Source organism: Pan troglodytes, chromosome 4 (assembly GCF_028858775.2).
Source record: "Pan troglodytes isolate AG18354 chromosome 4, NHGRI_mPanTro3-v2.0_pri, whole genome shotgun sequence".
Classification (NCBI taxonomy): Eukaryota; Metazoa; Chordata; class Mammalia; order Primates; family Hominidae; genus Pan; species Pan troglodytes.
In genome coordinates, this window is record NC_072402.2 from 146,175,559 (window position 1) to 146,201,972 (window position 26,414).

A 26,414-nucleotide genomic window follows, 5' to 3' on the forward strand; every position below is an offset into this window, starting at 1 on the left:
CTAAATCACAATAACTCCTAAAGCTTGGAAGCTCCTCTTTTGTAAATTCTCTTTTGACCCTCCCAATTAACTGAAAGAGCCCCACGCAAGAGGTAGGGCATTTCTAACAACTCTCCAATATTCACTTGTCTCCCTTTTAAATACAGAAACAGAGGTTGCACTTTGATCACTGGCATCTAGTTAAAATTCATTAGCCTTTTTTTCTATTTTGAGTCCTGATATAATGTTCCCTTCAAAAATAAATTTAGGTAAGTGAAAACTTGAATGGACTTAAATAAGGATATTAAATAGGTAACAGAACAGGCAGAACACATTTGATAAAAATCCTAACAGTGGCCCTCAGATGACCCTGTTGGAGCACTTACAACAATCTTACAAACTCAGAAATTATCTCTATTTTGTAGATGAGACAGGTGAAGTTAAGTGTTGGGTAAGGCCCAAAGCAATGCGTTGTTCATGCTTAGGACTTCAAATCCATTCCTGAATTGTTTGACTTCAAACCAAATATTCAGCCTCAGTTTTCTAAATTAGATGGAAAAGAGATTACAAATTTTGGCCAGAAGAGGTAAACTCATTAGTCTTTTTTTCCTTCCTAGACTAGATGTTACAAGATTTTGACCACAGCAAAGTGAAGAGACAAAAAGAGAGGAGTGACAATGTTTTCTCACCAAAGAGAGATCCAATACCAAAGAGATAAGTGGGTAGACAGCACAGCACCAAGAAGACATTATTTTTGTTCTTGCTTGAAGACAATATTAAAGGCAATGTAGTTATATCCACTCCCCAGCCCCTCCCTAGGTCCCCTCCCTCATCCACCCCATGCCCACCCCCCCCCCCCACTCTCCAGCTAGACGGCAATTTGCATCAGGACAGAGCAAGTTAGCAGCACGAAGTGGAAATGTTGGCAAGACAAGAGGGTGGGGCCTCAGAAGGAAAAGGTTTTTTTACAAGCATATACTTGGGTATCAGTTGAAGAAGTTGGATTTTATTTCTTTTGCTTTCTAGCAGTTAATGGTGAAGGCTAGAATGGTGCATCCCTCTCTAGTTTCAGAGCTGAAGAGTCTTGCAGCCTGGAGAGTCAACTGGAGAGGAGGCACAGTGAACTTCCTTTCTCCCAGACATGGGGATAGTCTGATTGCAGCATTTATCAACCCCAGTGATTGTCAAGGCCAATCTGGCAGACATGTCTGCAGCACATCATCCTCTGCCTCAGATGCTTCTCTTCTTGACATGGCAGGCTTCCTGGAAGAGGGTGGCCTTCTTAGAGAAGAGGGCAAGGTATACGTCTCCTCCTTCCTTGGACAAGCTATAAGTCTTCTCCTTCTGAGTCTTTCATACACATGCTAAATTACCTGGATTCCTAGACAAGGCTAGTAGCTGCTCACACAGAACAAGTCTGGCCCTGTCCTGTAAACCACCAATGTTGGCATTTGAGGAATCACTCACAGCATCCCAGCCCTAGTCCAAAGTGGTAGCAAAGCAAGCTTGTAAGGCTCTCCTCTGCAAAGGAGACCAGTTTCTTGACAATGACAAGGAGTACTATTCTTGCAATTGCTGTCTTTTCCCTGGTCCAGGGTGCCTGTGACCTCTACAGACACCAATCATGGGCTGGCTCACAAGCACATCTAGAGAGTTAAGAAGAGTCCTGTGATGTAGTGAGATCTCATTTTCCTCCCTATGTTGTAATCTTTGTGTCTCTATTGAATCCAAGTTCCCATTTAATATGGAAGACCTGCCACTGAGAAATAATATTTTACATAAGCAGATATGCTTACTAAGCTCCTGGGAAAGAAATATTTCATAAGGGAGAAATCCTACTGTAGTTATGTATATGTGTATGCATGTATGTATTAAGTAGTAGATCCTGCCAACAATGATGGCATTAAACAAAAGTTTACCAGCTACCTCAAAGCGCTATTATCTGGTTCTTATTATCCCTGTTTTAGTCCTTCCCTAAGAAATGCTTTGTTGTTGGAGGGGAAGAGAGCCATTTTCAGAAAGGAGAACTGTGGACTTCCAAATTCACTAATCTTTGCTTTTTCCATGAAAAAGAGAAGAAAGAGAATCCACTCTGAGGAGGGATGGGTATTAATCCTCAACACAGGGAGGTCCCATCAGTGTGGTGACCAACCTTCCTTAGTTTGCCCGGGACCATGGAGTTTCCTGGGATAAGGGACTTGAATGTTAAAACCAGAAGGATGATCACCCTAGTCTCCTCTGTGGTGTCTGACTATCCCTTCTCACCATACCTGGGCACAGAAAGAAAAGAGAGGGCTGGCTAATGGGTTCTACCTTCATGGAAGAAATAAGGGTTAAGGAGGCAATTGTGGCATCTGATGTCAGTTAGGAAGAAGAAGGATCAATAGACCAAGTAGAAGGGCAAAGAGAACTTGTGAGGTTTAAACTCCTGGCACATCTTTATCTTGCTGTTAAACTCCTGGCACGTCCTCAATCAGAAGTGTGTTACATATCAACCTCAACATCGCCCACATGCCCTGTTCCCTTTGTCTCACTAAGGGAGGACCAGTAATAAATCCTTTCAATAGGGTTTTAAAAAATCAGCTCTGCAGCCAAAAGAAAGGCAGTTTTAAAGATTTGCCCTCAGACCCTCAAGCTGAGTATATAATTTACCCCAAGATGAAGGAAGATGGTGATTGCTTTGACTGAGAAAAAGAAGCATCTCCATAGGTATTTCGAGAGGATAAGATGCTGATAAATGTGAAGAAAAGTCAGTTTCCCTCCCAGACTCTGGGTTATAAGGTCATTCTCAATCAACATTCTCAGGAAAGAAGTAAGATCCTTTTCCCATTGCCATAGAAATGAAATGAATTCCTAATGACCTAAACATAAATATGCCAATAAGAAAATGCCAACTTTAAACACACATGTGTGCATGCACGCACACACATCAGACGAGCTGCAAAGATGCCTTTTAGTAATGGCTCTGAAGCCAAAACCTAAGTGGAATCTCCAAAACCTATTCCCAAGTAGGAAAAGAAGGAAAATATTCACGGCTATAAGCCAAAAATCTTGACACTTCACTTGTCACTATGTCAATGCTTCTAGATAGACATATTGGCATTGATATCAACCTAACTTTATTAGAAGAACCATGATTAATTCACCCACCAAAGCATGTCCAGAAGAAGATGGCCACAATGGAGAGGAAACTTGAGATGTTTCAGTTTATAAAAAAAACTGAAAGGCATGGTGACAGATTACTCTCTTCCAGTATTTAAGGGCTGTCACAGGAAAGTGGGGGCTAACTGCATGGAAGTTGGAGCAGCAACAGGTTTGTGTTCCAAGAAAGGAAAGAAATTCCTTATAATGAGAGCTTCTCCAAAATAAAAGGGCCTGAATTAGGAGGTAGTGAGCTCCTGTCCCTGGAGGTATATAAGCAGAGATTGACCAACTTTCAGGGGTGCAATAGAAGATGCTACTCCTGCTTTGCGTGGGAGGCTGAATCTGACGATGCCTGAAGTTTCTTCACAACTCTGAGACCCTCAAGGCTCTGGCCTCAGCTACCCCCCAACACTGTCCTCCATGTACCTCCTCTGGGCTCTCAGCCCCTACTGCCTCATGCCTCACTGGTGGTGATGAGGATCAGGAGTGATGCCAGGGTGACCTGTTCATGCAAACATGAATGCGAATGAATGGCTAAGTTGTGAGCCATGTCCTCAATCAGAAGCATGATTCCAGGGATTCTGGGTCATTGTGTATGGGCAGTTTCTCAAGTTCCTGATGATGTCCCCTGTGCAGAACGGTGTACCTAGAAAGGAAGGAAAGAAGGCATGAGAATTCAACAGGCATGCTTCAACTGCACCAAAGTCAAGAGCACTCCTACTCTTGACTTCCTTTCTTTGCATACTTCTGAGGGTATGGTGAAGTGGGAGTGGGGGTGGGGTGATACTTCATAGAGATAGAAAACCAAATGAACTGCACCCAGATTACTCATATTAAATGTGGAGAAACAGTCCTGGAGGAAACGACAGGCCTAGGAGTGCATAGGGGGTAAGTGGCAGAGCTGGGACAAGAACCCAGATTTCTTACTGCCAACAAAGCCTGGGGTTCTTGTGTCACTCATTAGAATGAACCCTATGTACCACCTCAAGCTGTACCTGAATATGCTACGTCCTATCTACCAGGGATAGTTTTGGGTTCTGACTGCTGATTGAGATGAATAAACCACTCAGAGCCTGAAATACAACGTAACTGTATTTGTTACTTTCATTCCTTTTGGTGCCATTTGGAACAGGAAATCAATTAGATGAATCAAACAGCAAGTTGACACTAAGCATCACAGTGAAATTTACTACTTGACAAGTGTTTATTATTTTTCTGCAGTATCATACAATTGCACTCAATATCTTAATTGCCTTTAAATGCATCTCAATTGCAGGCGAGTCTCATCATCAGTTACCCAGATTCCAGCATCTGGCAGCCATTCCTATGAAATTTCTACAGATTTTAGAAGCATGTTCACCACTCATTTCTCTGAGGCCAGTGTCAAGCACTTTCAGTGAGACAAACAAACAAATACCAGTCAGCTATTTGGCATCATATGTTGACAAAACAACTTGGTGGTAGTTTCTCATGACTTACATTGATGCTTTGCTTTGAATTACAATAATTTATTGTTGATTTGTATTGACAAATTGGTTTGTACTAAGCCCTCTCCATAAATTACTTTATTTAATCCCCATAATTGCCCTATGAGATAGTATCATTTTCATTTTACATGTGAGCAAAATAACGCATAGTCAAGTTTAGTGATGCCCATGGGAATATAGGTCATACATGAAGACACATCCAATCAAACCCACTCTAGCTCATGCCAATACCCATGTGTTTAACCGGTTCTCACATAGTCCATGGACTAGGTATAAGTCTAGAAAAGTGGTTCTCAGCAGAGAGCATTTTGTCCCCCAGGGGCCATTTTGCAGCATTTTTGGTTGTCACTGAAGAGGTAGTTCTACTGGCACCTAGCGGGTAGGGACCGGGGATGCTGATCAATGTTGTACGATACATAGCACAGCCTCCCATAACAAAGAATTATATGGCCCAAAATGTCAACAGTGCCAGGATTGAGAAACCCTAATCTACAATAACTAGTCCCTTTAGCTGGCTAGAAGCAGGTGTTGATTGAAGAACAGGGCCTCAGTGAAGGGCATGAGTCCGAGTTCTCACAGAATCGTCCACCGCAGCTGTTGTTGAGAGAGAGCTAAGCCAAGGGGATGTGACATACAGAACCAAAGCATCTGCTACTACTTGCCAGATAGGTCAGTGTTAAGAAGAATAAAATGGGAAAAGAGATAGAAAGGGCCAGATCAGCCACTATTAACTAGGGTGGCCAGGAAAGGTCCCAGTGAGATATGCAAGACCTTAGGGAAGCTAGAGTCCCAGCTAGTGAGTCGTAGATGCTCAGCCTCCAAACCATGCCTTGCATACTTGGCTTTGCCATTCTGCAAACCAAATGTCTGCTTTGTTGGCTGGCTTCTTGTCCAGCTCCATGAACACAGGGTGTCACAGGGGAGTGGAAGCTGGAGGAAGGAAAGGGGCTCACTCCTGTGAGCTTTCTGTCTGCTGTGGTTCCTATACACGTCATTCCTGGAATGTTTCTTTACCCCAGCAGAGGCAGTGCTTTTCTGGAGCAGCAGCTGAGTCCAGGTTAGTCCTTCTAACTCTTGCAGAACCAGCCTTACAGCAGCCCCTCAGAAACATCAGGTTCATCTGGACAGTCCCTCTTTCTCAAAGGTCTAAATTTCTGCTCAGTAGGGTCCCTATTCTAAGTGTCTAAGTTTTTGTGATTATTTTATCTATTTTCTCAGCCCTAGAGCTAGTAGTTGCTCCCTGCAGTTGCTAACTCCATAATACTTCAGAGCATTCTTTCAGTGTTAACGACTATATGCCTAGTTAGCAATATTTTATGTTAAAATGGTGTTTAAATACTCAGGCCGTTTCTGTCTCCTGACCGAGCCCTGTGAGATATAGTGAGAAACTGAGGCATGTGCCTATCTGGGCAAATAACATTCTAGGTAGAGGGAACAGCAGATGCAAAGGTCCTGAGGTTCGATCCTGCCTGGCATATCTGAAGAACCTCAAGGATGCAGCCGGTTGAGGCAGAAAGAGTAAGGGGAGGAATGAAAGGAGTTGACGTCAGCAAGGCAGCCAGGGCCAAGCGGGCGGGGGTGGGCTTGAAAATCCCTATAAGGCTCTGGCTTTTACTACATGTGAGGGGTCTGAGCAGAGCACCAACATGGTCTGAATGGCCTCTCAGCAGACTCCCTCTGGATGCTCTATTGTGAATATATGGGATGGAGGTAGGGTGTGGACAGTGAGACCAATTAGGAGTTTACAGCAATAATCCAGGTGAGAGAAGACAGTGACTTGGTCCAGGAAGTAGCTGTAAAGGTGGTGAGGAATGGTCAGACTCTGGATATAGAAATATAACTCCCAGTAGCCATTTTCTGATGTATTTAATTCTGCAAAAGGTTTAGCCTTCACAACTTTTCTCAGGCCCTGTCATGTGTGGTTATTTCCCTTTGCCTTGTCTTGTCAGCTAGAGGGCTGCGTTATGCAGAATAGTAACCATGACCCTCACTTGAGTCAGGCAAACCTAGTTCCCATTCAGGCTCTACCACTTGCCAGCTTTGTGACATTTGACAACTGATTTAATCTCTCTATGCATCACTTTCTATACCTCTGTAACTCAGCGTAATGATACCTACCACATAGCTTTGCTCTGTGGATTAAATAACATAATGTAAGAAAAACATTAACACAGAGTCTTCCACATAGTAGAAGCTCAATATGTTGAAGCTAAAATTATTTTTTTTACTTTTTAATCTTAATTTTACTATTTTATTGAGATTAAAAAGTACCACTTACCAACTTTGTGACATTTGGCAAGTTATTTAATCTCTCTATACCTCACTTTGCTCCTCTGCATTGAATGAAGAGTATGTAATGATAATGATGATAATGATAATGATGATGATGATGTACACATAGCCTTAATGGCTTAGAAATATTTTTCTCTTTTATTTCCTTTATGGATGAAACTTAACTGGCCTCAAGATATAGAAGCCTCCCTGACTTTGCCTTTCCCTTCTCCCTTATCAGAATCACAAAGCCCTCTTTTGGCAAATATGCGTACTAAAGCAACACCAATTGATTTCCCTATCAACAGACTCCTTTTATAATCACAGTTGCTCTGCAGGCCAGGCAAGGCAGGTGATAAGACTGGTATTATACAGAGGTGAGAAGTGAGGCTCACAGCAGCTGAATGAGTCTCCTGAGTGTCATGACGGGTGAGCGCAGGCCTGGCCAGGACCAAGGTCAGGAACCCCTTCCCCATTGCTCTTGCCCCTGAGCAGCATTGCTTAATAACTTATGTATGAGTCTTCAAACAAGGGCTCAGGACCAAATAGCCCTAGGAAATGGGGCTACGCTTTAGTATCTGAGGTGCAGGGATATCCCTGAAGTGGATGTTTGTGCAGGAGAAAACTGAATGACAATACTAAGAAAGCATACGCAGCTCAATTTATTAAGACATTAGGATGTGTGCCAGGTACCATTTTTGGAAGTTACATACCTTATTTCATGTATACAATTTACTTTTTATACTCACTAAGTGGCAGGTGCTCTACTTAGACTGTTCTTACAGATTAGAAAACTGAGGCTCAGAGCAGTTACCCAGTTTATCTAAGGTTACAACGGGCATGGTGCCCGTGCCCTTAACCTCAGAACACACTCCTGAACCTTTGCCCTGTTCTATGGCTAATAGATCACTTTCACTGGCAGGCAATGACACCTTCTCCTACACTGAGTTCGCATGAAAAAGGTATCCTAGTTGAGAAGGCAACCAGACATCTGTGACCACGTAAAAAGATGTACTGCCGTGGAATGCAGGCAACCTCTACAGCAGCCTGCTTTTCACACGTCTCTCCTCATAAGCATCTGTTTCTCATGTGCTAATGAGTCACTTGTCAGGAATAACTAGAAAAGAAGTGTGGGAATGGAGTGGATATTCCAAATGGAGGTTCCCTTTCTCCAGAGGGCAGCTGAAAGGCAACAGCTCTCTGCGGATATGAGAGTAAGCAGATGGGCACGTTTTCCAGTTACAGTTGATCGTTGACCAGTGTAGGAGTTAGGGTTGCTGATCCCCTGTGCAGTTGAAAAATCTGCATATAAGTTTTGATTCCCCCAAAACTTAAATACTGGTAGTTTACTGTTGACTGAAAGCCTTACTGATAACATAGTCAGTTAATGCATATTTTGTACTTATAATAAAGTAAGCTACAGAAAATGTTATTAAGAAAATCATAAAGAAGAGAGCATATATTTACTATTTGTAATGTGGAAGTGGACCATCATAAAAGTTGTCATCCTCAGCATCTTCACACTGAGGAGGCTGAGGAGGAGGAGGATGAAGAGGGAGGTTGGTCTTCCTGTCTCAGGGGTGGCAGAGGCTGAAGAAAATCCATGCGTAAGTGGACCCAGACGGTTCAAACCCATGTTGTTCAAGGCTCAACTGTACAACATTTGAGTGGTTCCTCTCACCATGGTACGGTGACTGATAGACACAGGAAGGAGGAACTAGTCCAAGCTTTCCTTGGCAGGAGTCTAGCAGAGGACAGCACATCCCAACTGGAGTCTGGCTTATAAAGACATACCCTGGGTTTCAGTATTCCCAAGTCTCCATGATTCAAGCACATATTTTTAAGTTGGTATTTTCACTTTGGTAATAAATAAATAATAGGAGCAGATCTGGGGTCACCTGGTTGGCCACCTTACAAACTTACATTGCCTTGTGAATTCAGAGCTCACAGTTGTGTTCATGTCCACTCCGCTGTTGCTGGCTAACTTCATGCACTGTCTCTAACTGGAGTGTGCAAACCTCCAGCAGTCTGTAGGCCCATTCTAAACATCCTCAATTTGGGAAATATTGAGAGAAAAGAAAGCACAGGGTACTGCAGGCAAACCGAATAGCATTCAAATCCCAAATTACCATCTACTAGTCATGAGGCATGGTCAAATAAGTTACTCCCACCTCCTTGACACCTTTGTTGTGAAAGTGAACATCTACAAATGCCTTAACAGAAGGGCTGGACACACAATGGATGCAGTAATCTTCACTGGTAAGTAAGACGAGATTCAGAAAATGTGAGTTTCCTAGGGTCAAAGAAATAAATAAATCCAGAATAGTTAAGAATACAGGTTCTTGAGGCAGAATGCCTTGGTTCAAATCCTGGCTCTGCCATTTACTAATTCTGTGAATTATCACAAATGTTCTGGCTTGTTGTAGACATTAAATGAGATAATGCACATATAATGTTTATTGGAATAGTGCCAGCCAAAAAGTATTGCTCTTATCTGATGATTGAGGTAGAACTTGAACTCAGTACAAAATTCCCAATTCAGTGTAGAAATCCTTTCCTCAGTAACTGAACAAATGTTTATTCACTTGTTAATTGATCACAGAACTAAGGAAACCTTAACCCTGTGATCAATTAAGGTCACTTAGAGCAGCCTGGATTTGAGAACTAGTAGTACAATAATAGCCCCCTTCTGCCTGCCTAGCCTGGCATTATCTGTAAATGGCTTTACAGATTAACAGCTCCGGAAAGAGACAATCATCTGTCAGAGTGGCAAAAGTCTCCCTGTTCCATTTGGTGCGAGATCTTACTTGCCTTCTCACAGCTGCTTTGGTGGTAAGACAACTCTAGATGAGTGGGTATACCTGGGCAGTTTCACATCTAATAAAAAAACACTGCTGTTTCTCAAGCAACAGCAATGCAAGCGACAACTCCCTTCAAGCTGGGTTGCTTCCCCCATTTGCATTAATTTACTCAAACATGACGGGAGCCACATTAGATTGGGTAATTACCTGAGTCTACAATTCATTCACTGAGCAATTAGCATCGCACTTAGAGCAGCCTGGATGTGGTAATTAGTAGCGTAATAATAGCCCCCTCTGCCTGCCCAGCCTGGTATTATCAGGAAATGATTAGACTTTATTATACATCACCCCAGCCTTCTCCTGCAAGGCAGTGTTCACAAAGACTGGGTGAGGAGGGAGGTTTGCTAGATGTTTTAATCATCAAAATATATTATATATTAATATATATTTAATATATCATTAAAATATATTTAATATATCATTAAAATATATTTTGATATATCATTAAAATATATTTTGATATATCATTAAAATATCATATATTCTAATACATCATTAAAACATCATATATTTAATATATCATTAAAATATCATGTATTTAATATATCATTAAAAATATCATATATTTTAATATATCATTAAAAATATCATATATTTTGCTTCCTTCCTTCCTTCTTTCCTTCCTTCTTGCTTGCATGCTTGTTTTCTCCTTTCTCTTTCCACTTATCACTAGCTAAAAATACTTTTTTTAAAACCTGCTTGAGAGAGGAGGAGCCAAGATGGCCGAATAGGAACAGCTCCGGTCTACAGCTCCCAGCGTGAGCGACGCAGAAGACGGGTGATTTCTGCATTTCCATCTGAGGTACCGGGTTCATCTCACTAGGGAGGGCCAGACAGTGGGCGCAGGTCAGTGGGTGCGCGCACCGTGCGCGAGCCGAAGCAGGGCGAGGCATTGCCTCACCTGGGAAGCGCAAGGGGTCAGGGAGTTCCCTTTCCAAGTCAAAGAAAGGGGTGATGGACGCACCTGGAAAATCGGGTCACTCCCACCCGAATATTGCGCTTTTCAGACCGGCTTAAAAAAACGGCGCACCAGGAGACTATATCCCACACCTGGCTCGGAGGGTCCTACGCCCACGGAGTCTCGCTGATTGCTAGCACAGCAGTCTGAGATCAAACTGCAAGGCGGCAGCGAGGCTGGGGGAGGGGCGCCCGCCATTGCCCAGGCTTGCTTAGATAAACAAAGCAGCAGGGAAGCTCGAACTGGGTGGAGCCCACCACAGCTCAAGGAGGCCTGCCTGCCTCTGTAGGCTCCACCTCTGGGGGCAGGGCACAGACAAACAAAAAGACAGCAGTAACCTCTGCAGACTTAAATGTCCCTGTCTGACAGCTTTGAAGAGAGCAGTGGTTCTCCCAGCACGCAGCTGGAGATCTGAGAACGGGCAGACTGTCTCCTCAAGTGGGTCCCTGACCCCTGACCCCCGAGCAGCCTAACTGGGAGGCACCCCCCAGCAGGGGCACACTGACACCTCACACGGCAGGGTATTCCAACAGACCTGCAGCTGAGGGTCCTGTCTGTTAGAAGGAAAACTAACAAACAGAAAGGACATCCACAACGAAAACCCATCTGTACATCACCATCATCAAAGACCAAAAGTAGATAAAACCACAAAGATGGGGAAAAAACAGAACAGAAAAACTGGTAACTCTAAAACGCAGAGCGCCTCTCCTCCTCCAAAGGAACGCAGTTCCTCACCAGCAACGGAACAAAGCTGGATGGAGAATGACTTTGACGAGCTGAGAGAAGAAGGCTTCAGACGATCAAATTACTCCAAGCTACGGGAGGATATTCAAACCAAAGGCAAAGAAGTTGAAAACTTTGAAAAAAATTTAGACGAATGTATAAGTAGAATAACCAATACAGAGAAGTGCTTAAAGGAGCTGATGGAGCTGAAAACCAAGGCTCGAGAACTACGTGAAGAATGCAGAAGCCTCAGGAGCCGATGCGATCAACTGGAAGAAAGGGTATCAGCGATGGAAGATGAAATGAATGAAATGAAGCGAGAAGGGAAGTTTAGAGAAAAAAGAATAAAAAGAAATGAGCAAAGCCTCCAAGAAATATGGGACTATGTGAAAAGACCAAATCTACGTCTGATTGGTGTACCTGAAAGTGATGCGGAGAATGGAACCAAGTTGGAAAACACTCTGCAGGATATTATCCAGGAGAACTTCCCCAATCTAGCAAGACAGGCCAACGTTCAGATTCAGGAAATACAGAGAACGCCACAAAGATACTCCTCGAGAAGAGCAACTCCAAGACACATAATTGTCAGATTCACCAAAGTTGAAATGAAGGAAAAAATGTTAAGGGCAGCCAGAGAGAAAGGTCGGGTTACCCTCAAAGGGAAGCCCATCAGACTAACAGCGGATCTCTCGGCAGAAACCCTACAAGCCAGAAGAGAGTGGGGGCCAATATTCAACATTCTTAAAGAAAAGAATTTTCAACCCAGAATTTCATATCCAGCCAAACTAAACTTCATAAGTGAAGGAGAAATAAAATACTTTACAGACAAGCAAATGATGACTGATTTTGTCACCACCAGGCCTGCCCTAAAAGAGCTCCTGAAGGAAGCGCTAAACATGGAAAGGAACAACCGGTACCAGCCGCTGCAAAATCATGCCAAAATGTAAAGACCATCAAGACTAGGAAGAAACTGCATCAACTAATGAGCAAAATCACCAGCTAACATCATAATGACAGGATCAAATTCACACATAACAATATTAACTTTAAATGTAAATGGACTAAATTCTCCAATTAAAAGACACAGACTGGCAAGTTGGATAAAGAGTCAAGACCCATCAGTGTGCTGTATTCAGGAAACCCATCTCACGTGCAGAGACACACATAGGCTCAAAATAAAAGGATGGAGGAAGATCTACCAAGCAAATGGAAAACAAAAAAAGGCAGGGGTTGCAATCCTAGTCTCTGATAAAACAGACTTTAAACCAACAAAGATCAAAAGAGACAAAGAAGGCCATTACATAATGGTAAAGGGATCAATTCAACAAGAAGAGCTAACTATCCTAAATATATATGCACCCAATACAGGAGCACCCAGATTCATAAAGCAAGTCCTGAGTGACCTACAAAGAGACTTAGACTCCCACACATTAATAATGGGAGACTTTAACACCCCACTGTCAACATTAGACAGATCAACGAGACAGAAAGTCAACAAGGATACCCAGGAACTGAACTCAGCTCTGCACCAAGCGGACCTAATAGACATCTACAGAACTCCCCACCCCAAATCAACAGAATATACATTTTTTTCAGCACCACACCACACCTATTCCAAAATGGACCACATACTTGGAAGTAAAGCTCTCCTCAGCAAATGTAAAAGAACAGAAATTATAACAAACTATCTCTCAGACCACAGTGCAATCAAACTAGAACTCAGGATTAAGAATCTCACTCAAAGCCGCTCAACTACATGGAAACTGAACAACCTGCCCCGAATGACTACTGGGTACATAACGAAAAGAAGGCAGAAATAAAGATGTTCTTTGAAACCAACGAGAACAAAGACACAACATACCAGAATCTCTGGGACGCATTCAAAGCAGTGTGTAGAGGGAAATTTATAGCACTAAATGCCCACAAGAGAAAGCAGGAAAGATCCAAAATTGACACCCTAACATCACAATTAAAAGACCTAGAAAAGCAAGAGCAAACACATTCAAAAGCTAGCAGAAGGCAAGAAATAACTAAAATCAGAGCAGAACTGAAGGAAATAGAGATGCAAAAAACCCTTCAAAAAATCAATGAATCCAGGAGCTGGTTTTTTGAAAGGATCAACAAAATTGATAGACCACTAGCAAGACTAATAAAGAAAAAAAGAGAGAAGAATCAAATAGACACAATAAAAAATGATAAAGGGGATATCACCACCGATCCCACAGAAATACAAACTACCATCAGAGAATACTACAAACACCTCTACGCAAATAAACTAGAAAATCTAGAAGAAATGGATACATTCCTCGACACATACACTCTCCCAAGACTAAACCAGGAAGAAGTTGAATCTCTGAATAGACCAATAACAGGAGCTGAAATTGTGGCAATAATCAATAGTTTACCAACCAAAAAGAGTCCAGGACCAGATGGATTCACAGCCGAATTCTACCAGAGGTACAAGGAGGAACTGGTACCATTCCTTCTGAAACTATTCCAAATCAATAGAAAAAGAGGGAATCCTCCCTAACTCATTTTATGAGGCCAGCATCATTCTGATACCAAAGCCGGGCAGAGACACAACCAAAAAAGAGAATTTTAGACCAATATCCTTGATGAACATTGATGCAAAAATCCTCAATAAAATACTGGCAAACCGAATCCAGCAGCACATCAAAAAGCTTATCCACCATGATCAAGTGGGCTTCATCCCTGGGATGCAAGGCTGGTTCAATATACGCAAATCAATAAATGTAATCCAGCATATAAACAGAGCCAAAGACAAAAACCACATGATTATCTCAATAGATGCAGAAAAAGCCTTTGGCAAAATTCAACAACGCTTCATGCTAAAAACTCTCAATAAATTAGGTATTGATGGGATGTATATCAAAATAATAAGAGCTATCTATGACAAACCCACAGCTAATATCATACTGAATGGGCAAAAACTGGAAGCATTCCCTTTGAAAACTGGCACAAGACAGGGATGCCCTCTCTCACCGCTCCTATTCAACATAGTGTTGGAAGTTCTGGCCAGGGCAATCAGGCAGGAGAAGGAAATAAAGGGTATTCAATTAGGAAAAGAGGAAGTCAAATTGTCCTTGTTTGCAGATGACATGATTGTTTATCTAGAGAACCCCATTGTCTCAGCCCAAAATCTCCTTAAGCTGACAAGCAACTTCAGCAAAGTCTCAGGATACAAAATCAATGTACAAAAATCACAAGCATTCCTATACACCAACAAGAGACAAACAGAGAGCCAAATCATGAGTGAACTCCCATTCACAATTGCTTCAAAGAGAATAAAATACCTAGGAATCCAACTTACAAGGGATGTGAAGGACCTCTTCAAGGAGAACTACAAACCGCTGCTCAAGGAAATAAAAGAGGATACAAACAAATGGAAGAACATTCCATGCTCATGGGTAGGAAGAATCAATATCATGAAAATGGCCATACTGCCCAAGGTAATTTACAGATTCAATGCCATCCCCATCAAGCTAACAATGACTTTCTTCACAGAATTGGAAAAAACTACTTTAAAGTTCATATGGAACCAAAAAAGAGCCCGCATCGCCAAGTCAATCCTAAGCCAAAAGAACAAAGCTGGAGGCATCACACTACCTGACTTCAAACTATACTACAAGGCTACAGTAACCAAAACAGCATGGTACTGGTACCAAAACAGAGATATAGATCAATGGAACAGAACAGAGCCCTCAGAAATAACGCCACTTACCTACAACTATCTGATCTTTGACAAACCTGAGAAAAACAAGCAATGGGGAAAGGATTCCCTATTTAATAAATGGTGCTGGGAAAACTGGCTGGCCATATGTAGAAAGCTGAAACTGGATCCCTTCCTTACACCTTATACAAAAATCAATTCAAGATGGATTAAAGATTTAAACGTTAGACCTAAAACCATAAAAACCCTAGAAGAAAACCTAGGCATTACCATTCAGGACATAGGCGTGGGCAAGGACTTCATGTCCAAAACACCAAAAGCAATGGCAACAAAAGCCAAAATTGACAAATGGGATCTAATTAAACTAAAGAGCTTCTGCACAGCAAAAGAAACCACCATCAGAGTGAACAGGCAACCTACAACATGGGAGAAAATTTTCACAACCTACTCATCTGACAAAGGGCTAATATCCAGAATCTACAATGAACTCAAACAAATTTACAAGAAAAAAACAAACAACCCCATCAAAAAGTGGGCGAAGGATATGAACAGACACTTCTCAAAAGAAGACATTTATGCAGCCAAAAAACACATGAAAAAATGTTCATCATCACTGGCCATCAGAGAAATGCAAATCAAAACCGCTATGAGATATCATCTCACACCAGTTAGAATGGCAATCATTCAAAAGTCAGGAAACAACAGGTGCTGGAGAGGATGTGGAGAAATAGGAACACTTTTACACTGTTGGTGGGACTGTAAACTAGTTCAACCATTGTGGAAGTCAGTGTGGCGATTCCTCAGGGATCTAGAACTAGAAATACCATTTGACCCAGCCATCCCATTACTGGGTATATACCCAAAGGACTATAAATCATGCTGCTATAAAGACACATGCACACGTATGTTTATTGCGGCATTATTCACAATAGCAAAGACTTGGAACCAACCCAAATGTCCAACAATGATAGACTGGATTAAGAAAATGTGGCACATATACACCATGGAATACTATGCAGCCATAAAAAATGATGAGTTCATGTCCTTTGTAGGGACATGGATGAAACTGGAAACCATCATTCTCAGTAAACTATCGCAAGAACAAAAAACCAAACACCACATATTCTCACTCATAGGTGGGAATTGAACAATGAGATCACATGGACACAGGAAGGGGAATATCACACTCTGGGGACTGTGGTGGGGAGGGGGGAGGGGGGAGGGATAGCATTGGGAGATATACCTAATGCTAGATGACGCGTTAGTGGGTGCAGCGCACCAGCATGGCACATGTATACATACGTAACTAACCTGCACAATGTGCACATGTACCCTAAAACTTAAAGTATAATAAAAAAAGAAAGAAAAAAAATCATATATTTTAATATATCATTAAAACATCATATATTTTAATATATCATTAAAACATCATATATTTTAATATATCATTAAAATATCATTAAAATATATTATATTTTAATATATATTTAATATATATTAAAATATATTTAATATATATTAAAATATATTTTAAGATATATTAAATATATCTTAAAATATGTTATATTTTAAGATATATTAAATATATCTTAAAATATATTATCTTTTAAGATATTTAATATATCATTAATATATTATCTTTTAAGATATATTTAATATATCATTAATATATTATATTTAATATATCATTAAAATATATTATTTTTAATATATCATTAAAATATATTATATTTTAATATCTATTTAATATATCATTAAAATATAAAGTGCCTTGGTTTGAAGAGATTCAACCCTAAGGCAGTTTCACAAAAGCCAGAGCTCTGTTAGCTGGAAACAAACATTTTACAGTTGGTATTTTTTCCATGAACACAAATCCTAGACATTTATTCATTCAGCCACTTATTTACTAAAATTTTTTTTTTGATTGCTTACAACAGTCCAGGCACAGTGCCATGCCTTGGACATATCAGAGTGGAGACACAGTCCCTGTCCTCATGGAGCTAGCAGTGTAGTGTGAGAGACCACAGCCAGCTATAACATTATAGCTACAAGTAGTGTCAGGAGTGAGAGGTATTTGGTGATGCTATGAGAGCATGTCAGAAGGGGGATGAGATCTCGGTTAGTGTGTCAGGGTTCTGTCACTGAGGAAGCAACAGGAGATGAGAACTGAAAATTGAGTAGGGGCTCACCAAGCCAGGGTGGGGAGGATGCAGGCAAAAGGACCAGCAAGAGCAAAGGCCCACAGTCCTGGGGGCAGGCCCATGTGGTGAGAGGGGAACAAAGTAGGCATCAGCCTAAGATGAGGGCACAAAGTCAGCAGGGACCCACCACACTAAGAACCGTTGTCCTCGTCCTAAAAGCAATAGGATGGCAGCCAAGGTCATGAGCAGAGGAGGTTCCTGAAGACTTTATGTTTTTAAGGAACATTCTGGCTGTTGTGTGTTGAATGGACTAGAGTGAGGTTGGAGTGAAAACCCAGGGGTAAATTAGGAGGTGTGTTAGCTTCCTGTTGCTGCTGCAACAAATTACCACAAACTTAGTAGCTTCAGGTAACACGAATTTATTATCTCGCATTTCTGGAGCTTAGAAGTCCTGTATGTTGGTATCAGTGGAGGTATTGAGATGTAGTTGGATTCAGGATATAGCTTCAAGGTAGAGCTGACAGGATCTGCTGATGCATTGACTGTAGGGGTAGTGAGGACATTCCAGGCATGGGCATGGAGTTGGCATGACTGTAATTGATAGACTGTTAGAGCATCTGAGTGGACAAGTATATGAAAGAGAAAAACTCGAGGTGGGGAGGGCAATAATAGGGGACCTCTCAATTTTGTGAGTTTCACCTTCAGGAACTCAACCAGATTTCACTGTAAATATCTGAGAAGAATCCCCTCATGCTTCTGACAGGGAGGAGGGAAGTAATTATTTTGAAATATTCCAGAGCATTCTGTTCTTAATGAGGTCTGCCTTCAGGAGAAATATGTAGCAAGCCTAACCTATTAGAATTTTATCTAGCCCAGCTGATCCTGGGGGAAGGGAAATATCCAACTCCAGCCCCCTTAAGCCACCCAAGAACCAAAGGGGGTGACAAACTAAGAAGCACGTGTGAAGTTCACAGCCCAGAAGCACAGGCTCTCTAGAAGACAGAGAACTAATCACAGGACTACAAACCATTTCCCTCCCCGCATACCTTAACACCATATCGGTAAATAGTGTGCCTGTTTACTAAAGTGCCTTTACCAAAGACATCATGTGTAGCTATCAAGAAAAAATTACAAGGCATAGTAAATGGCAAAAAACAAAACCAAACCAAACCAAAAAAAAAAAAAAACCCACACAGTTGGAGAGGCCAGCTTAAGCATCAGAACCAGAATCAGATATGGAAGGGACATTGGAATTATCAGACTGGGAACTTAAAACAACTGTGATTAATATGCTAAGGGTCTAGTGGAAAAAGTAGATGACATGCAAGAACAGATGAGTAACGTAAGCAATGAGATGGAAATTCTGAGGAAGAACCAGGTAGAAATGCTAAAGTTCAAAAACACTGCTGTAAAAATGAAGACTGCCTTTGATGGACTTATTAATAGACTAGACATGGTTGAGAAAAGAATCTCTGAGCTTTAGGATATCTCAATAGAAACCTCCAAAATTGAAAAGAAAAAAAAGACAGAAAAAAAATACAGAGCACAGTTTCCAAGAACTATGGGACAACTGAAAAAAAGTGCACCACAAGTATACAAGAAAAAGAAAATAGAGAGAAAGAAACAGAATAAATATTTCATGGAGAATAAATAATCATGGAGAATTTCCCTGCAAATGAATGTCAGATGCCAAACTATAGATCCAGGAAGCTCAGAGAATACCAAGCAGGATAAATGCCAACAAAATTACAACCAGGCATTTCATATTCCAACTAAAGAAAATCAAAGATAAAAAATTCTGACAAAAAGCCAGAGTGGAAAAATACTTATAGAGGAGCAAAGATAAAAATTACATCCAACTTCTCAGAAACCGTGCAAGAAAGAAAAGAGTAGAGTGAAATGTTTAAAGTGTCGAGAGAAAAAAAAAATGGCAACCTGGAATTTCAACCCTGTGAAATTATCCTTCAAAAGTAAAGGAGAAATAAGAACTTTCTGGGACAAAAAGAAATTGAGGGAATTTGTTGCCAGTATACCTGCCTTGCAAAAGGAAAAAATCTTCACAGACATTATTTAGATGGAAGGAAAATAAATAGGCCAGATTCTCAGTTTTACATAGAAAAAGGAAGAGCATCAGAGAAGGAATAAGTGAAGTAAAATAATAGCTTTTATTTTTCTTATTCTTAATTGCTCAGGTAGATAACAGATTGTTCAAAATAATGATAGCAATAATGTATTAATTATGCATGCTTTTATGCTCCTCAATGGAGTTACATCCTGATAAATCCATCATAAAGTTGAAAAATTGTTAAGTTCGACCATCATAAGTTGGTGACTATCTGTACATACGTTTATGTGTAAATGAAATGAATGACAGCAATGAAATAAGGGATGAGAAGAGGAATTATGATTATTTTGTCATTATAAGGTATTTGTACTACCAAAAAGTTGTATAGTGTCATTTGAAAGTGGACTTGGATTAGTTATTAAATATGTTTTCCCAACTCCAGGGCAACCACTAAAAAAAGTAAAAATAGAAGTTAAACTGATATGATAGAAAAGATAGAAAATAGAATAATATAAAATGCTTATTTAAAACCACAAAAGGTAGAAAAAGGGTAGAAGGCAAAAATAAGAACAAAGAATGAGGGCAACAAATAGAAGACAAAAAATTAATTTAGCTATATTAAGAATCACTTTGAATGATAATTGGCCTAAATACACCAATTAAAGGACAGAGATTGTCAAAATCGATCAGAAGTAAGACCAAACTATATGTTGTCTACAAGAAACCCACTTTAAATTTAAAGACATACAGATTAAGAGTAAATGGATGGAGAAATATATACCAAGGTAATATTAATCAAAAGAAAATTAGAGCAGTTATATTAATTTTAAACAGAACACACTTCAGAGCAAGAAAAGTTATCAGAGATAAAGAGGTGCATTATGTAATAATAAAGGTGTCAGTTCTCCAAGAAGACATAATAATCCTTAACACTGCATACACATAAGAACAGAACACCAAAATACAGGAGGCAAAAACTAAGAAGTGCAAGGAGAAATAGATAAATTCACGATTATAGCTGCAGACTTCAACACTTCTCTATCATAAATGAGCAGATCCAGAAGGCAGAAAATTAGTTAAGGGCATAATTGAACTCAACAGTACTATGAATCAATAAAATTTATATCAATAGACTACTTTACCCAACAATGCCAGGATAGACATTCTTCTTAAGTTCATATGGAACATTTACCAATATATTACACATTCTACATAAAACTTACCTTAACAAATGTAAAAGAATAGAAATTACACAATGTCTGCTCTCAGGCCACAGTGGAATTAAAGTAGAAATCTATAACAGAAAGATAGGTGGAAAATTCTGAAATACTTGGAGATTCAGCAACACACTTCCAAATAACATATGGATCAAAAAAGAAATCTCAAAATAAGTTATAAAATATTTTGGACTAAATGAAGAAAGATCTAAAATCAGTGGTTTAAGTTTCTACTTTAGGAAGTTAGAAAAAGAAGAGGAAACTAAATTCAAAGTAAGTAGAATGAAATAATAAAAATTAAGGGAGAATTCAGTGAAATTGAAAATAAGAAATTCATAGAGAAAATCAATAAAACAAAAAGCTAGTTCTTTGAAAACAATAAAATTGATACATCTCTAGCCATTCTAAACAAAAATGAAGAGAGGGAGAAAGAACAAAAATTATTAACATAAGAAATGAAAGAAGCGACATCACTATAGACACCATGGGCATTAAAGGGATAGTCAGGAATAATCAAGTACTACAAAATACTTTATGCCCACAAATTTGATAACCTTGATGAAATTGACCAATTCCTTGAAAGACACATTCTGCTAATACACAAGAAGAAATAGACAATATGAATAAGCTTATATATATGTTAAAGAAATTGAATAAAAATTAATAACCTTTCAAAACAGAAAGTACCAGGCTGAGATGGGTTCACTGGTGAATTCTGCCAAACATAGAAGGAAGAAATTATACCAATTCTCTACAATCTGTTTTAGAAGATACAAGCAGAGAGAATACTTTCTGACTCATTCTATGAGCATTATCCTGCACCAAAACCAAAGACATTACAAAAAAACAAAAAACCCTATAAATCAATACCTCTTGTGAACATAGACACAAAAATCATCAACAAGATATTAGCAAATCAAGTCTAACAATGTATACACAGAATTGCCCACCCAACTAAGTGGAATTTATCTCAGGTATGTAGGGCAAATACAACTTTTGAAAATCAATTAAGTAATCCATCATATCAATAGGCTAAAAAAGAAAAATCACATGATTATATTAATAAATGCATAAAAAACGTTTGACAAAGTGTAACCTCAATTCATGATTTAAAAAGCTCTCAGTAAACTAAGACTAGAGGAGAACTTTATTAATTTGATATAGAAAATCTACACAAAACCCACAGCTAAAACCAGGCTTAATGGTGAGAAACTCAAATATTTCCCCTAAGATAAGAAACAAGTCAAGGATGTCTGCTGTCACCACTGCTTTGCTTTGCTTTGCTTTTCATTTCTTTTTTTTTCTTTTTTTTTTTTTTTTTTGAGACGGAGTCTCACTCTGTTGTCCAGGTTAGAGTGCAGTGGTACAATCTTGGCTCACTGCAACTTCCATCTCCTGGGTTCAAGCAATTCTCTTGCCTCAGCCTCCCAAGTAGATGGGACTACAGGCATGCACAACCATGCCCAGCTATTTTTTTTTTTTTTTTTGTATTTTTAGTAGAGATGGGGTTTCACCACATTGGCCAGGATGGTCTCCATCTCCTGACCTCCTGATCCACCCAGCTCGACCTCCCAAGGTGATGGGATTACAGGCATGAGCCACCACACCTGGCCTGCTTTTCAAGTTTGTACTGGAATGTTGTAAAATTGTAAAATATGTACAAGATTTATATGAAGAAAAGTACAAAACTCTGATGAAGACTATCAAATACGAACATAAATGGAGATATATTCCATGCTCATGGATAGAAAGGCTAAATATTGTCAAGATGTCAAGGCTTATAATTGATTTATAGATCTAATGCATTTCCAATCAAAATCTCAGTGAGGTTTTTTTTGTTTGTTTGTTTTTTGACAAAGAATAACTAATTCTAAAGTTTATATGAAGAGACAAAGACCCAGAACAGCCAACACAATATTGAAGGAGGAGAATAAAGTCAGAGGACTGATACTACCCAACTTCAAGGCTTAATATAAAACTACAGTAAATGAAGCAGTATAGTTTGGCCAAAGAATAGACAAAGAGATCAATGAAACAGTGTAGAGAGCCCAGAAGCAGACCAAGGTAGATATAGTCAACTTATCTTTGACAAAGAAGCACAGGCAATACAAGGAAGAAAAGATAGTCTTGTCGACACATAGTGGTAGAACAACTGGACATTGACATGCAAAAAAAAAAAAAAGAATCTAGACGCAGACCTTATATCTTGCAGAAAAATTAACTCAAAATGCATCATAGAGCTAAATATAAAATAAAAACCATGACAATTCTAGAAGATAGCTTAGGAAAAAATCTAGACAACTGTTGGTTTGGTGACAACTTTTCAGATATAACACCAAACGTACAATTCATGAAAGAAATAATTGATGAGGTAGACTTTATTAAAATTAAAAATTTTGCTCTTTGAGGTTAAGAGAATGATAAAGCAAGACATAGACTGGGAGAAAATATTTGCAAAAGACATACCTGATACCAAAGGCATACTATTATCCAAAATATACAAAGAACTCTTAAATTTCAATAATGACAAAATGAACAACCTAATTTTAAAAATGGGCCAAAGACCTTAACAGACATCTCATCAAAGAAGATATTTAGATGGCAAATAAGCAAATGAAAAGATGCTGCACATATATCATCAGGGAATTGCAGATGGAGATGAGACACCACTACACACCTATAAAAATAATCAAAATTCATCATACTGATAGCATCAAATGCTAGCAAGAATGAGGAGCAACAGTAATTCATACAAAATTGGTTGGAATGCAAAATGGTTTAGCCACTTTGGAACACAGTTTGTCTGTCTTTTTACAAAACTAAACATATTGTTATCATACAATCCAGCAATTGAGCTTCTTGGTATTTACACCAAGGAGTTGAAAATGTTGATGCAAAAACCTGCACACATGTATACAGGAGCTTTATTTGTAATTGCTAAAACTGGAAAGCAACCAAGAAATTTTTAGTAGGTGAATGGATAAATTGTAGTGCTTCTGACAACGGAATATTATACTGTGCCAAATCGAAATGAGCTATCAAACCATGAACAGACATGGAGGAATCTTAAATGCATATACTAAGTGAAAGAAGCCAATCTGAAAAGTTTATGCACTGTATTATTTCAAAAATATGACATTCTGGAAAAGGTAAAACTATGGAGAAAATAAAAAGATCAATTGTTGCCAGAGGTTGGGGTGGGGGAGGAGGAGGAAGAGATAAACACGCAGAGCACAGAGGATTTTTAGGGCAATGAAATTATTCTGTAAAATACCACAATGGCAGATACATGTCATTATGTGTTTGTCCAAGCCCACAGAATGTACAGTACTAAGAATGAACTCTAATGTAAACTATGGACTCAGGGTGATAATAATGTGTCAATATAGGTTCATCAGTTGTAACTAATTTACCACTCTGGAAGAGGATATTGACAATGGGGGAGGCTGTGCCTGGGGTAAGGAGGCATATAGGAGATTTCTGTACCTTCCCCTCAGTTATGCTGTGAACCTAAAACTGCTCTAAAAAGTAGTCTCTTTAGAAAACTTTTTTAAAAAGTACCTTATTTAGTCACGATCAATTGTTTAAGAAGTATGAAGGAGTCCACCACTTACAGCCAAGGAGATAAAGAAATGAATTGGAGCACTGGGGGTAATCCAGATGAGAGGACTTCTAAGAATCACAGTTATACTGGGTGATTTCAGCTCCATCGCAGTGCTCATCTCCCATAGGGCTTGTGAAGGCCGTGCTCCCAGAACAGGGAAGAAGCCAAACCCATCATTAAAACATTTAAAAATAGAAAATTAAATAAACCACTGAAACAATATTAATATGGGCTCTGCAGTTCTGTGCCAACAATTGTGCACCCTTAACTTTGTCCTGTGAGGACAGAAGTATAAACAGACACTTAAGGATATTTTGTATAAAGAAATAAATAGGCAGACACAGACAGACTCACAACAGAGAGTGACAGACTTACAGAGCACTTTCAGAGTTAGACAGGAACTGGTCTATTGCAGAAGAGCAGGAGGAAGCTGGAGACAGGGGAACAGCCACTTTTAGTTGAAACAGAAAACAGCCACAGATGAGGGAGAGCCAAGCAGAATTTGGGAAAGAAAAAAGAAAAAAAAAAACATAGAGATTAGTAGACACATGATCTCAGCCTAAATAAGCTTGCCAATATTCTTAAAGTGCTTTTAGAGGAGGATAAGGAGGGGAGCATGATTATTGCACAACATGGTTATGCCACAGTGTACGTCTAAAAAGCACACTTAAGTTAGTGTTTCATCTGAGTCTTGCAACAACTTGGGATGTTCACAGGACACATTACTACCTTAATTTACCAAGTAAGGAAACTCAGCCTCTTCTTCCCTCCTGTAGCTAATCTCCATGATATGTCTATGTTGAAGGATCTTTGAAAATATAGTTGAATATATATGGCCGCTTCCTCCGTATAGTCATCTCTGACCGTCTCAATGTGATACTCCCTTTCCTTCTTTTAAACAAACAGCACTTTCTGCTTCTGCAATTCATTTAACAATACAAACCGCTGTGGCTTGTTAAATGCAACTGCAAGTGAATTGAAATAGCACGTTTTCAGATAAATTACAGACCTTTTGGGGAAAGGAGCCATGACGTACTCATTCAGCGCAGTTAGATATGTCACTGACCATTAACTGAGCAATGGTGGCTGAGAGTTAAATGTCCAGAATTCTAATCCCAGCTCCATTACTAAGTAGCCTTGCAACCTCAGACCTCCCTACGGTTCAGTTTCCACATCTACACCTAGAGACATTACCAGTACCCTCTGTCAGAGTGTTACGGTGAATAGCAAATGAAGTAAGTCATGTTCATCATATATAAATAATTCCTGGCATAACATTTATAAATATCAGCTGGCATCATTTTAATGCAACTTTAAGTTAAATACATGATTAAGTGGTCATTTAGACCTCCAATTTTTTCTTCCTTCAACTTGATTTGTCTTGTATTTCATTAGCCTGATGATATGCCTTGGTATCCTGAACTAACAAAGCTCTCTTAGTGTTACCATCTGAAAACTACGTCTATTTTATGAAAATTTCCAATTTCATAATTCATAAGCCAGTGTGAAAATTTAAGAAAGAAACTCAAACATTTTCAATGGGCTCTAAATAATCATTTGAAAATTTAAATATCTGGGTATCTGCATGTCATGCTTCTCTGAAAATTAAACTTCAAGGCAATAAGGATCCATTCACTCAAATAGCAGGATTGTTGAATTTTAGTGCACAAAGGGTAGCCAAAACCATTCCTTCACTCTTGATCTCCCACAATTAAGTGGTGTTGAATGTTCCTGCATGGAGCTAGAATTACACATGAGATAATATTATAAATTATTACAAATCACCAATATCTGGCATATATATGTTATTTTATTAGACCTTAATAATTATTTAATTATGATCCTAACAACTTTTACATGCCTATTTAATATTTCTTCCTAAATTCAGGTAACAATGGTGGGTTTTTTTGGATGCAACCCTTAAGGAGTTAAATGACTGAAATTTTGAGTGTGCACCATGTAGATAATATAGACATGTCTGAAATTACTGAGCAAATCCTGGCAAAAAAGTAACCACAGCCCTTTCCTTGTGAAAATTTCAGAAGAGGATATAATGCTTATGAACACTTGTTTCCACCACAACATGCTTAAAAATGATAAATGTGATTAATGTCACACAGTAATGTTAAGATGAAATCTAAGGTATCACTATAAAATAAAAATTTAGATTTTCAGAAACTGTATAATTTGTATAACATGCCTTATCCACAGTCTCCTGTTCATGTCAACCTTGCTGAATTAACAGTATAGTTTTCCTGAGACCTCTGGCTGTT

At 39.3% G+C, this 26,414-nt stretch overlaps 1 protein-coding gene and 1 long non-coding RNA gene across 2 annotated transcripts in view; one reads left to right on the top strand and one right to left on the bottom strand.

The window, feature by feature from the left end:
- Window positions 1-841: 841 nt before the first annotated feature.
- Window positions 842-26,414, bottom strand: part of HTR4 (5-hydroxytryptamine receptor 4) — a 210,245-nt gene continuing 184,672 nt past the window's right edge. Inside the window, exon 7 of the mRNA XM_016954012.4 lies at window positions 842-3,769. Coding sequence (XP_016809501.1) covers window positions 3,682-3,769 — 88 coding nt within the window. The 3' untranslated portion in view covers window positions 842-3,681. The remainder of the gene's footprint in view (window positions 3,770-26,414) is intronic.
- Window positions 10,457-26,414, top strand: part of LOC129144028 (uncharacterized) — a 108,124-nt gene continuing 92,166 nt past the window's right edge. Inside the window, exon 1 of the long non-coding RNA XR_008548106.2 lies at window positions 10,457-10,544. This is a non-coding gene — a long non-coding RNA (uncharacterized LOC129144028). The remainder of the gene's footprint in view (window positions 10,545-26,414) is intronic.